The 14313-nt window shown below is 35.7% G+C and overlaps 1 protein-coding gene across 2 annotated transcripts in view; it reads left to right on the forward strand.

Annotated features, from left to right (window-relative positions):
- The window catches only part of KCNQ5 (potassium voltage-gated channel subfamily Q member 5), a 340121-nt gene that overhangs the window by 229325 nt on the left and 96483 nt on the right, over positions 1-14313 (forward strand). For both annotated transcript variants that reach the window (XM_034431901.3, XM_034431902.3), the window contains exon 2: positions 7042-7132. In XM_034431901.3, the coding sequence (XP_034287792.1) occupies positions 7042-7132 (91 nt within the window). The remainder of the gene's footprint in view (positions 1-7041; positions 7133-14313) is intronic.

Raw genomic sequence — 14313 nt, forward strand, 5'->3', positions numbered from 1 at the left:
TACAAAGATATGAATGAGGATTTGAACCTGGATCTCCTAGTTCTTATAAAATATTGGGACTTCTAATCAAAAAGATTACTTAACTATCTTCTAATAATTTTGTTATAAGGAAAATTTGTTATGCATGCATTCTTTCGAGATAAACACAGTTTAAGAATTTAGTAGCTGCAAGTTATGAATTATATATAGATAATCATTGAAGGATTTGTCATTTAACATGTAGAGCAATGTTAAATTTTAGTCCACATCCCTACAGTAACATGTCTCAGTTCATTGGAGTTGTGGATATAATTTAACTTATGTGGATATATATGGATATACAACCTACACCAATCAAGTGCTCCCATACCAAAGTAACAACCCAACTGCCCACAAGAGAAGCATTCCATAAGAGAAGCATTCAATAATATTCAGGCAAACCCAAACACACTTTACCAACCCAGAACATCAGAAAAAAAGAAACAGATTACCAATACAACATCTTCCAATGGATGGATACACACACAACTTTATCAAAAAGTGCCTGACCACTCAACCAACACAAGCTATGAAAAGAATAGCACTGCAATACATTAAAAAAACCTCAGAAACAGCCAACAGATTATTACCACCACATGGCATCACCATAGCCCACAAACCAACTAAGTAAGATGATGAAGACTCTTTAATTTCACAACACATGGACAAAATTAACCATAGTTTCAACTGAGAAATGGTGAGCATCACAACCAGAACACCTCCTCACCAGTAATCAACACCCAGAAAAGCAGGAATTAACACCAGGAGCAACACCAGACAAATAATCAAACTGTAAACAATACCCTAACCAAGGATCTATCAGCTCAGACTAACAATAAAGCAGTGAACAGCAGCCTAATCAAGGAACCACAAAGAAGAAAATATCATCCTCACCAGCAATGACAGAGAAGGTACTGTATATACACAGAGAGAATTCCCACTCCCTTTTAGCACTGAAAATGTTACCTAGCCAGGTAATGAAATGACTGCAAGAAAACAACCAAACTCAGAAAGTGCCAAGGGCTCCATGATTTCACTTGTTTGAAGTCTCTAATTTTAATAGCTTGAATAATCTCTCAGAATCCCTCATTGTTATAACTCAGCCAGTTTACTTTAGTAGTTACATTTCTTTCCTTTTATAGACTTTAAGGCTGCTTATCTGTTGTTTTCTGGGAGATTTAAAATGAGAAAAATAGGATTAGAGCAAACATCTCATCCTGGTTCCAAACTCTGACATAAATATCCACCATGGCTGTCAAACATAGTGTCAAAATGTGAATATTAATGCTTCAGCTTGCGTAATATATTCACTTTTCATTATTCATTCCTCAAAACCAATACTGTAATTACAAAACATCAACTTTTCAGAAATGTTTCTTACTACTTTGGACTGGCTGGCTTCAAAATCTTAATTGCATTGTCCCCGCTCTACAAAGACACAAAGAGGTATTTATTAATAAATTCAACTTTTATCATTAGATTCTGTTGTTTACTGACAATTGCCATCTCAAAAAGAAAACAGTGCTCTTCTTCTTAAATATCTGTATTATCAAATAAATGCATTAATAATAACTGATTGGGAACACTCCAAACAGTCAGAACAGCGTGTTTTATAACTTTTTACATCAGAATATAGGAAAACATAACTTTTGGTAATTCATAAAATAAAAACTAGGGTGCAGCAAGGAGTGTAAGGCTCCAGTATAATATAAAAGCACATCTCCAATGTAATATAGGAAATATATCTTACTCTTAAGGTTAAAGTAAATTATACATTAATGCAAATGCTAAACGCAACTGTTAGACTAGTTGTTTAGTCAAATTCTCATTTTATATTTTTAACTAACATATCAATTAAAAAGTAGCGTACACAATGTTATGCAAGCAGATTGCTATACGATACATATTTCCATTTGTTTGCTCTCCTCTGTTCCTTCTATGGGTCTCCCAGATTGGCTCTCGAAGGTCACCCAGCACTTTGTGAGAGATTTCAGAATCAGGGAAAGACTATTCTGCTGGAAAACCTATTCTGTCAGTAGGCAAGCTTTATGAATCTACAACAGAGGTCTCCAATCTTGGCAGCTTTAAGACTTGTGGACTTCAGGTCCCAGAATTCTCTAGCCAACATCTGGGAATTCTGGGAGTTGAAGTCCATAAGTCTTAAAGCTGCCAAGTTTGAAGACCTCTGATCTACAAGAAGCTGTAGGAATCTATTTCATCAGGTTTCCTCTTCTTTTCCAATGAGAGAAATGAGATCAATAATGTCCACTTTTGCCATTCTGAAGAGATTAAAAATGAGTTCAGCATTAATATTCAATTACATACATTAATTGAAATACATTGAAGTATAGTTTGACCTAAGCTATAGTCTTGTTTATTATAAGTGAAGCAAAATTGAAAGTATATAAAAGAGTTCGGAAGTGATCATAGAAGAAACATTACAGATTGAATCTTACAGGAAGGAGGCAGGATTAAAAGGGCTTCCCAGCGCCTTTCATTCATTCTACTAAAAGACCGCTTGATATATTAGAAGATGTCTTGCTCCCTTGAGATAGTTATCTTTCAACCATTTTGATTAAATGGTAATAGTCACTAGGGATGTATAAAACAATTTGTGCACAAGCTGTTCTATGAGTGTAGTAGCTAGTTCATGTAATGTGCACCCAAATCAAAAAGTACACCTTTAGTCTATATATAGAATGATTTTTTTTTCTTTTCCATTCCCAGGAAGAATGATTATGGTTGCAGAGCAGTTTCTGCCTGCACATTCAGTAAATGTGTTTTTTGGAAATTTTTGAAGTGGTTTTCACCTATTTTAAGTTTCTCCAAAACTTTAAAGTTGCTTATTTATTATAAATAAGTGTTCATATATTGTCTACTCCTGATAGACCTGAGTTCAAAATTTAGAAACAAGAAATAAAAATAATACAATCCAGCCAATACAAAAAATAAACACCAACTAGCAGTCAGAAAACAGGATGAAAATTCCTTAATCACACAACAGATGAACAGACGTAACCATAGTTTCAATGGAGAAACTGAGCATCTTAAACCAAGCTAAATCCAAAAAAGCTAGAGAATTCCTGGAAGCCTGGCACTCTGACAAATCAACCACCAACAGGCAGATAGAAACAAACAAACAACATCTACATAATAATTTTGCAAGCTGGTTGAAGGCAGAGATCAGGTGTGATCCCTACTGTGCTGATCAGCTGATTGGAACCTTGTGGTATGATGGACCAGCAGAACCACTGAGTAAAACTTTTAAAATATCTCTGTGAATACAACTGCCATGTGTTTTGTGTTCTGTGTTTTCTACCTCAGAATAACAGAAACTGCAATTTGGCAGAGCAATTTAGGGGGATTTCAAATTTTAAAAAGGAGGCTTTTCAAGGCCTGAGATCATAATTATCATCCCAGTTTAGTGTCTAGGATAAACTCAAACATTGTGGCCTATTCTATGGTTAAAACAAATCAAGTTTGCATTTTTGTGGGTAATTATAAGCAGCTTTTCCAGTTTATGGGAACTACCCCAACAGACTTGTACAAGAAGAAATCCACCTCCAAATTTGGTAAATTTGTCATTAAAATATTTGGTTGTGAAAAAGTACTTCTGGCCTATACTCCCTATAGTTCACAGAAATAAGAGAGGCCAATTCAGACAAACTGCATCATATACATCACAGAATTAAAACAATTTGAATTTCTAATTTGGGAACAAGTTGCTATCAGGAGTTCATTCTTCCCTTCTTAAAGTGTAACTAATAAGACAGAAGTTACAATTGCCACAATCTTACTTTCCAATTGAAGAAAAGCTTAGCTATAATCTATTCTTCTTAATTATGCTACTAAACCTTTATGTGGGTAGTTCTGTGAGCTCTCAGCTACTGAAATCATAGTGTTATATAGTCTAAAGAACATCTCATTTAGCATTCATACTTATGCTTATACATTTACAAACTACCCTATATGAAGGGACGCTTATGCTACATACGATTTTTATCCAAATATTTTTTTAAAATTATAATAGCTTTGGTCAGTTCTCATTTTACTTACATAAACAAGTCACACTGAAAGTATAAGTGATGGAAAATATAATCCTCCTGGCTTGTATTATCAAAACTGTCAGTGAAGGCTAGGTTTGAAAATAGCCCATTTTAAAAGGAAGGAGTTAGCATGGAACTTAAAAGTTAATTTTCCTTGTGTAAGGCATGTATGAAATAAAGGAGTAAAAGAACTGCCACGATGTTACTATGCTTGACCTTGGTAGTTACCATGAACAAGATGTGATTAAATTCACTGTTATAAAGTATGAAGCTAGGGCAACCACAAAGGAATAAAAGATCTTAAATGCCATGTACAGCGGCATAATGAGCTTGTTAATGCACACTCCCCTCTTCCAGCAAAAGGTTTCAGAAAACCACTGGTTTTATCAAAGTGAAAAACGGTAGATACTGCACTGGGACATTTCCATTGTTAACCACTGTGTATTGCCATGGCACGATGGATCCTTTGTTATGCATGTACAAATTAACTATAAGGAAGTAACTTAGTTAGAAAATTAGCAAATATGAAGTAATTCATGCTAGATGGTAATGGTAATGTAACAGCCATATTTCTCTGGATTCAAATGGCTTGTGTGTTTCTTGCCCAAGAAAACATTGTCAGAAGTATTTTTATATGCTTCACAGCTCTTAATAAATTATGTCATGATTGAAGAGAGGGATGGATCTGAACTTCACCATTTAGGTGATTGAGATAGGACAAGAGTGATAAGAGGAGTCATTATTTTTTTCCCCAAAACCTTTCATGACCGCCTTTCTTAGTAATCAAATATCCTGCCAATCATCAGCAAGAAAGCAATAGCTGTTTGTCACACTGCATTAGAATTTACTGTTTGTTTTTGCTTTTGCATTTTAATTTTGGTTTGTTGAATAAGCTATAACTGGTTTTATTCATGTATAATACTATTCCATAAATCATGGCATACAAGCCACCAAGAATTAGGTTCACTGTGTTAAGCTAAGCATTTCTTGTTAATCAAAAGAATTAAAAATCCCAATGATATTATTTGGAGGAAAACTCTTAGAAGTTGATCGTGTTTCCATCAGTAAGGAGTACAAAAAAGTCCTTAGTCTATGGCAGGATGGTTTCATAGCCTTATTTCATACAATGCACAGAAGAACATGGCCAGTGGCCCACATGGCTTGAAGAAGACATTTCATCTTCAGCAACTATGCCACTTTTTATGCTGTAGAAGAATTTTGCAGGATTCTTTAAGTAGATGTCATGATGGGAAGGGTTGTAAAAGAAAGAATGGGTTAATGTCACTATTAAAGAGCCAGTTTGGTTTAATGGCTAAGGAGCTGGCCTAGAAACCATAAGATGGTGAGTTCAAGTCCTGCTTTAGGCATAAAAGCTGACTGGGTGACCTTGGGCCAGTCTTTCTTTCTCAGCCCAACCCACCTTGCAGGTTGGTGTTGTGCAGAAAATAGGAGGAGAGAGGAGTGTTAGATACGTTTACCAGCTTGAAATACTTATAAAAAAGTAATAAAGGCAGGATAAAATGTAAATAAGGAAATAGTTGGCTTTAAATTTAGATGTGTTTATTAACAAAATGGAAAAGATAAAAGGAACAGTTTCAACATGCATTGATTCATACAGATATGAATAAATGGAAATGGATTACTGTATTAATGTCAGGCGTGAATAACCAGGAGCATTTGTTGAATTCAAAGCACAGAAGAGTTTTATTATTGCTACCTATACACAAGAATCTACAGTCAACTAATGGTCAAAGCTAAATTGAAGCTAGATAAGGATCAATGGAATTCATGGGGAACTGGACTTGAGTCGCTTGTGGCAACGCAATGACTCCAAGCTGATGACACATTTAACTCCACCTTCCAGCTCAGCCTGCTTTTCTCCTACATTTCCACATTTTCACCTAATTAATTATAAGAATCTGTGCATGTTAAATCTGTTTATGCATATGAAGTCTGTTTATGCAATTAGTCAAGTTTATAACACCTTTCCCCATAGTTTTATCTTGACAGTCAGCTTGGGAAGTAACAGCAAAGGAAAACAAGTAGCAGAATTCTTTAGAAGGGATTCCTTCTACCCTCTTATCCCATCAAAAACCTACTAGAAGGGCTGAGGGATTCCACCCCCCCCCCTTGTCTTCTCAATATTAAACAGCTGCATCTAGACCCTGTGGCACTCCTGCCCAAGAAAAGTCCCTCTTATCTTCTCATTAGCAATCTTTTTAAGGAATGCCATGGGTGCATATACATTTTTGCTCTTTTGTCATTTGTGATATTTTAACTATCGTTGCATATTTACTTGTCTATCTAGTTTTGCTACTGTTCTTGCTCCTATTTTTGTGACTTACTGTCACTGGTTATAAAGTGCTTAGAACTTTGCAGATAATCTTCGGGATGCAGATATTTTAAATAAGTCTTGTAGATCAGTGTTTCAGTCCTGCATCTGCTGTGGGGGGCTGGGGTACAGAGCAGATTAGGGGAGGGAATGAGGGACAATTTGTTTTGCTAATGTGTCTTTCCCATGGGTAGGGAGATGTCCATGGAATAGACAAATGAACATTTAAAAGGCAATGGGATTGGGGGAGGCCTGAAAAAGCTCAATTATGTGAGCGGAAGCTTCTTTGAATGGCTTTATTTCAATCATTTGTTTAAGAGCTTTCTGAGAAAAAGTCACAAAAATAAATCATGAAGCAACCTTATAAACTTAGTATGGTTATTGTGCACACATCATATAATGCAACTTACTCCCATTGTCTCTTTTCTGCAGTGTTATCGTATCTTTAAAAGAATAGGAACATGGTTTTATATCTTTGGATGGCATTAATAAGCTCCTCTAGTAGGGTATAATTCTTTTGTTAAAAGTTGGGCAGCATACAACTTTTATTATCATTATCGTTCTGAGATCAGAATACTTCATGTATTTATAGTTCTCCTTTAGCTTTTCTGTCCTCAACTGTTTTTGTACTTTTTTGTTTTACAGTTTTCTCCTTGTGTTTGGTTGCTTGATTTTGTCAGTATTTTCTACTATTCCTGAACATACGTGGCTTGCCGCTAGTTGCCTCTTCATTCTGGTAAGTAAAATTTATAAACACATGTAAATATTCTGCATCATATAAAACATATGCATGTATCTCCTTGACAATGCAATTCTACTCATGTCTAGAAAGAAGTCATGCTTCCAGTAAATGGATGTAAGGTTGTAAATTAAATCTCTCTCTTTTTTTGTTTTTAGTTTGTTATTGTAAATGGGCTATATGTATATAAATAAGCCTGTGCAACTTATGCAACCCAAATGGAACAGCAATCACAAATGAAAATTCTTGTCAACAAAAATATTTGGAACCTCCGTAAACTGGTAATCCAAATGAGAATGAAATTCTGTTCTATTCCAATGTTCTTTAAAAAATGGTAGGGTTTCATTGCTACATAACTGATAAAGGAAAATCTAGAGGAATTTTGTTGCGATTAGAAGTCTTACCTATATTGGAGTTCAGTCTCTAAAATTCTCTAAAATCCAAAGACCTGTTCAATTAAATTCCCTGATACATTTTCTGATAAATTGTCCTATTCATACAAATACTGTACCAGTAGCATCAAATAAATAAAGTGTGATATTGATACAGCCTTTAAAGTCCAAGAGTAAATTGTTAAAATAGCAGTTTGAGAAGAAACCGTAAGAGTTGGGTCAGATAATCAGAAATAACTGATTTTGTATCCCACCTTTGTAACATTCAGAATCGAAAGACTTCTGCTCATAAGAAGAATCAATTCCCATTTTCTGACTCCTAACTTATTTCTGGTTATCCTTCCAAAACAAATTTGAAAAATGCAAGGCAATGTAATGCTGCCTAATAAAAAATATTTAAATTGGAAACGAAGCTCATTGAACAAGTTCAGCATTTCAGCTATTCCAGATGTTCACTGAAATCTGAACTTTGAACACTAGTCATGCCCAGCTGAGCTACACAATGACTATTTACAAAGATACGGAGTAGGGATATCCATCCAAGTATGAACTGTAATTTTATTAAGAATGCTGTAAGAAATTGTATCTTGACATTGGATTCTTTGCATTAAGATGCATATCCAGGTCATGCATATATTTTCTGCTCTAAGAAATTCACATAAATAAGCCTCCTTTTTGTATCTTTCCTCCTCATTTGAGAATCATTTTAATGTATTTACATTTTTAATATTCAACTTCTACTGTCAAGAATATTTTATTCATAGTTTGGTCAACAGCTTTAAAAGTACTGGTATAATCCTTGTTATTTTTTGTAAAATATCCAAAAGTAATCAAATATCTGAAATCATTCCTAAGGTGAATTGAGAGCAATGAATATGAACCTAAGTATATAAAAAAAGCATCTGATTTTTCCATATATTGTTATATTAGCCTTCTATTTTTAAACTAATAGAACAGTGTTTTCTACCCTGAGACATTATAGACAGGCAAAATAAATAAATAAAATATTGATGCTTAACAACAACAACAAAAAGATAAAACAGCACAAAAGTATGGTATTTCTTGAATTAATATTTATATATTATTGCAAGAGATCAGTTAACAAAGTTAAAAGAAATGGGTGGATAGATAAAGTTTTGGAACAGATTTCTGAATACTGAAAAAATAAACATAGAAATAGGAAGAGATGGGAAAGAGCAGGAGGCCAAATACAAAAAGCTCTCACATCCTATCTCCGTTTAAAATACATACATAAATCTTTGCACCGTTTTCAGAATGTATGTGCATCACATTCAAATTTGGTCTGAAAGTACAGTGGTTTCGTTGGTGTATTATAGTAACCAGATCATTAATATTTTGAGAATGCCACAATTTTGCAGAAGGTTATAGCATTTTCAAGACTACAGATTTTAAAAGAGCAAAGTACAAAAATCTCCTTCTGACATTATCATGGTAGTGTGGGTATGACAACTTCTTTTTTTCCCAGGTGATACCTAATGCTCCTACTCATGTTATAAGAGCCAGTTTGGCTAACCTATCAGTAGTGGAAGTGGTTGCTTACTAAGAGGTACTTGGATGAACAGGAAGAAATGATCTTACATGGCAGATGCTATAACAGCAAAAACATCCTTAGTGCCTGCATCATTTAGTCTCCTCTGCCAAAACAACCATGATAACACCTCCAGATTCCTGTAATTTTCAATTTTAGTCCCAGTAGGTTTAGTACAATCTAATAATTTTCTATTACTCTATTCTTCCAATCAAGGGCTTAATTTCTGGTTTTTGTGGATACATGCAAATTATCTTCTCTCATCTATCAAATGATAGAATTATTTTTAAAAGAGTTATAAAATCGATCATATTCTCAAAAGCATAGAAAATCATTATTATTTTCTCCTTCCTGTTCCATATTGTCGAAGAAGATTCCCTCCCTTGATTTTCAGAGGTGCAGTTTGTTTTGCTAGATACTTCAAATAAATGAGACTAAAAGCAGCTACAGCAACTTATTTGTCATAAATTAGAATGTTCAAAGTGCTTCAGGAAACGCTAAGTTCTACAAAACAGTAAAAAATAATAATAATAATCCAGCCCTGGGAAACAGAGTAATTTGGAAGTGCTTGCTTACGCAATTCATCAAAGCAAGAAACAGTGCTGCAAGTATATTGTGCAAATTAAAAAAACCTTGAAGTATGGATTTGAGTAATCTAAAATGTTTAGCCATATTTATACTCCTAGGCCTTCCCCTTGTGACGACTAAGATTGTAATATTTCAGAATAAGACCTTCAGCGTTTAAGCATAGATGACAACTCAATGGAATAGGTATCTTGGCAATAAGATGGAACAGTTTAAACTGGGTGAATACATGGAAGTAGTTTTTCAAGTAACATGTTCCCATGAATGGAGATTAATAGGGTGAATGAATATGCCTAAGAAATGCAGCAAGAATTCTCGTCTTTTTTTGAGGAATTAGGATGGCTGGGTAGTCTTAAAAAATGACCCCAAAAATAATCAACTTTTAACAATTTGATTATTGATAAGGATTGAAATATGGAAAGAGATTTTTTTTATTGAAATACTAAAGAAGTTAACTGAAAATTAACAGGAGCCTGAGTGGTGTAGGAGGCTAATGCCTCCTAAGGCAGCATTTAACATCCAGCTGCCTGCAATTACTGCGAGTTCAATTCTCACCAGGCTCAAGGTCGACTCAGCCTTCCATCCTTTCTAAATTGGGTAAATTGAGGATCCAGTTGTGGGGGCAATAAGCTGACTTTGTATAAATATACAAAACTATGAAGGCTATTGCTTAACGCATTGTAAGCCGCCCTGAGTCTCCGGATAAGGGCGGCATATAAATCAATTTTTTTTAAAAAAAATTGTTTATAATATTTGGGAGTCATCTTTTATATATCTTTTCCTTTTTTAAATTTCCTTTCTTTACACTCTTTGGACTTTTCTTTTTCTCTTCTTTTTTTTATATTTTTCTGAGTTTCTATTAATCTTTTATCTTTGCACTTTTAACTTTAATTTAAATAAAATATTATAAATAATCCAAATCATAAGATTTAAAATGTTTAAGGACCATCCTTGGAACATCTTGCATGTATCAGTGGTCAAATTGCTTTAGGAAGCAAGAACGGATCTAAGTAGAGGACTAAACAGTAATCTTTGCTTTGTGACATTTAGTAATCATTTGAAGTTCTGATGGCACTCAATTAGTGGTACTTACAATCGGACCTTGAAGTTGCAGCCATTGCACAACTACACTGGTCTTGTGATCATGATCTGGGAATTTGATAATCAGCTCATATTTAAGATGCCTGCAAAGTTCCGCATTCACACGATCATTATTTGTGATGTTTTCTGCTGGCTTCCAACAAATAAAATAAATGGAGGAGATAGAAGGGAAGGTCAGAAGTAACTCTGGTAAGTCTCCCTTGCCAATCAGCAGTCATCCTGGCTGATACTGATAGCAATACAGTATTACAATCAGTTTGGACAGTATTATGTTCTAGCTGGTTCAAAAGAATACTTATCCCCTTACGAAATAAGAAATATCTGTCCAGTGTCAGCATCTGACAATGCTATTTATTTATTTATTATTTATTTATTACATGCATTTATATGCTGCCATTCTCCCAAAGGACTCAGGGCGGCGAACACAAGTTAAGAAACAAGTACAATAAAATCATAATTTAATCCAAATAATTAATTAGTAGTAAATAATAAAGCCCGGAATCAGTCTCAGCCTATTTGTTTGAATAGCCAAGTCTTCAGGTCCCGACGGAAGGAGCGGAGATCAGGAGCTGTCCGGAGCTCAGTAGGTAATTCATTCCAGAGGGTGGGAGCACGCACATAGAACACCCTACCCCTGGGCACAGCAAGGTGACATTGGCTCGCCGTCAGAACCCTATTTGTCTTGTAGATGTATGTGCAGATTTACAACAATTCATTTAGCTACAACATTCATTCATTGACTTAAAACAATTCATTTAGCAACCTTTTGAAGTTATAATGGCACTGAAAAAAAGTGACTTACAACCAGTCCTCACGCTTACAATTCATGCAGCATCTCCATGGTCACATGTGATCAAAATTTGGTCGCTTGGCAACCAGCAGGTGTGGGTTCTAATTTTTTTTACTACCGGTTCTGTGGGTGTGGCTTATTTTGTGGGCGTGGCTTGATGGTCATGTGACAATTATTTAGGATTTAGCAGAGGTACTGGTCTACCAGGCTTTTAACTGCTTGCAGAGCTGTACCGATCTACCCATTTATTTTTGCAGGCACTGGTCTACCCATTTATCATAGCATCATATCGTCACCGCTACCGGCTTGGCGAAACCGGGCCGAACCAGGAGGAACCCACAACTGGCAACCAGCATGTATTTATAGCAGTTGCAGCATCCAGAGGTCATGTGATCATTGCAATCTTCCTAGCCGTCTTCTGACAAACGAAGTCAATCAGGGCATTCAGATTCTCTTAATGACCATATGATTCACTCAGCAATTGCAGTAATTCACTTAACAAATGTGGCAAAAAAAGGTTGTAAAATCTGGTGCCACTCACTTCACAACCATATGCTTAGCAAGCAAATTCTGGCCCAAACTGTGGTCATAAATCAAAGATTACCTAAATTCTAACCTTATGACATGCTGGACTTTGGGACAAGAGCTACACTGAAAAATTACCTTAACTACTGTAGGTAGCTTTGTGGGGATGTTTCTCTTGATTAAGGTACCCAAAATTCTGAAGTCCCTGCCCAGGAGTTCAGTTTTTCTGTAACTTCAGATAAGTGAAAATTCAGGCACCCTTCGGTGTGCCATTCCCACTGCTTTAAATATTGCATTACGTGTTCCTTTAATTGCACATTTGCTTTTTAAAATTATGTTTTTAATAGGATTACTTTGGTTGCTGGAAATAGGATTAAACTTTTGGGTTTTATGTGAACAATGCCTAGGAGAGTTCCTATAATGATTTTCAAATAGATGAGTATTTAGTCCCAAAGATGTTTTTTTTTTTTTCAAGAGGCAACTGGACCTTCTGATTTTTCTTTGAAAACATTTCGCTTCTCATCCAAGAAGCTTCTTCAGCTCATGACCTGGATGACTGAGAATCTCCATAGACATGAGTATTTAATGGTTCAAAATCTGACATGAACTACTGCTATATAGATAGTCCACGACTTACGACCACAATTGAGCCCAAATTTTCTGTTGTTAAATAAAATAAATGTTAAGTCCATTTTGCCCCATTTTACGACCTTTCTTGACACAGTTGTTAAATGAATCACTACAGTTGTTAAATTAATAAGATGGTTTTCCTGGCTTCCCCATTGACTTTGCTGGACAGAAGATCACAAAAGCTGATCACGTGACCCTGGGACACAGCAACCGTCATAACTATGAGTCAGTTGCCAAGCATCTGAATTTTGTTCACGTGACTGTGGGGATGCTGCAACAGTTGTAAGTGTGAAAACCAATCATGAGTCACTTTTTCAGGGCCATTGTAACTTTGAACAGTCATTAAATGAACAGTTGTAAGTCAAGGACTATCTGTAGTAGTATAAAATCTTGATTACTGAGTAAACTTAATCCGTTGCTTCAAATAGATTGGGTATGAGCAACCTGCATGTCTCCCACAAATTCACAGATTCACCTCAAGAGCTCCTCCAAAAATTGCTACTGAATTCTCATTTTTATATAAGAGTAATGATATTAAATATAAAGGGATTAATCCTATTAACATTTTTATTTATTTTTTAAAAAATTAATCCTGTCAATTTATACCCATTTGGGGAGTGGCCCCAGCTGAGTATATGATCTTTAAACCAACAAAATTGTATGTTCCCAATTATCAGCAAAACTGTGGTGTTGTAGAACGTAATGATAGACAGGCTTCAATATCTGCCCAAATTTCTGTATTGGGGCATCTGCACATTAAAGCTACACTTATAGAACGATCTGAGGGCAAAACAAGTTATGTTTTTGGTGTCATATTTTTGTAAAAAAAAAAAAAGCAGTAAAATGGAGTGTTTGACTTTGGCCAGAAAGAAAAGATGCCAGTATGGCTCTCGTTTTAGTAGTATCACAAGATGTGGAAAGGAGCCACAACTTTCCTCTCCACATGGGCTGTGAAAGACTAGTCCAAGAAGGCTTTTGACCACCATTAGCAACCACATATATGCTGGCTCTTAGGTCAGTTGCTGCAGTGCAGAGCCAATTAATGTTGCCTTGAGCCGGGGGGAGGGAGGGACGGACGGATGGACAACGACAGCGGGAGGAATTCCTGCTGTCTCTTGTGTCTTTGCCTATCTTATGCTTTTATTAATGTTCAGCTAAATGCTGCATAGCTCAGGATTAAGAGAGCCTCTTTTCCTGTCTTCAACAAAATGCTGTGATTCTAGTGGCGGCAACAATCCTAATAACTATTACTTTGATCCTGGACCAGTGTTAGCTCTTCAAGGTAGGCCAAGTCAAGAAAACAGACTCCTCACAAGATACTAGAACTTCACTTAGCACTTAGCATTTAGACTTATATACCGCTTCGCAGTGCTTCACAGCCCTCTCTGAGCGGTTTTACAGAATCAGCATATTGCCACCAACAATCATTTAACCGACCTCGGAAGGATGGAAGGCTGAGTCAACCTTGAGCCTGGTGAGATTTGAACTTCCAAATTGCAGGCAACCGGCAGTCAGCAGAAGTAGCCTGCAGGACTGCACTCTAACTCCTGTGCCACCATGGCTCACTTACTGAGATTGTCTATAATAATAGAATCCTGAAAGCCCG

This window comes from Pantherophis guttatus, chromosome 1 (genome assembly GCF_059756535.1).
Source record: "Pantherophis guttatus breed Tessera chromosome 1, ASM5975653v1, whole genome shotgun sequence".
Classification (NCBI taxonomy): domain Eukaryota; kingdom Metazoa; phylum Chordata; class Lepidosauria; order Squamata; family Colubridae; genus Pantherophis; species Pantherophis guttatus.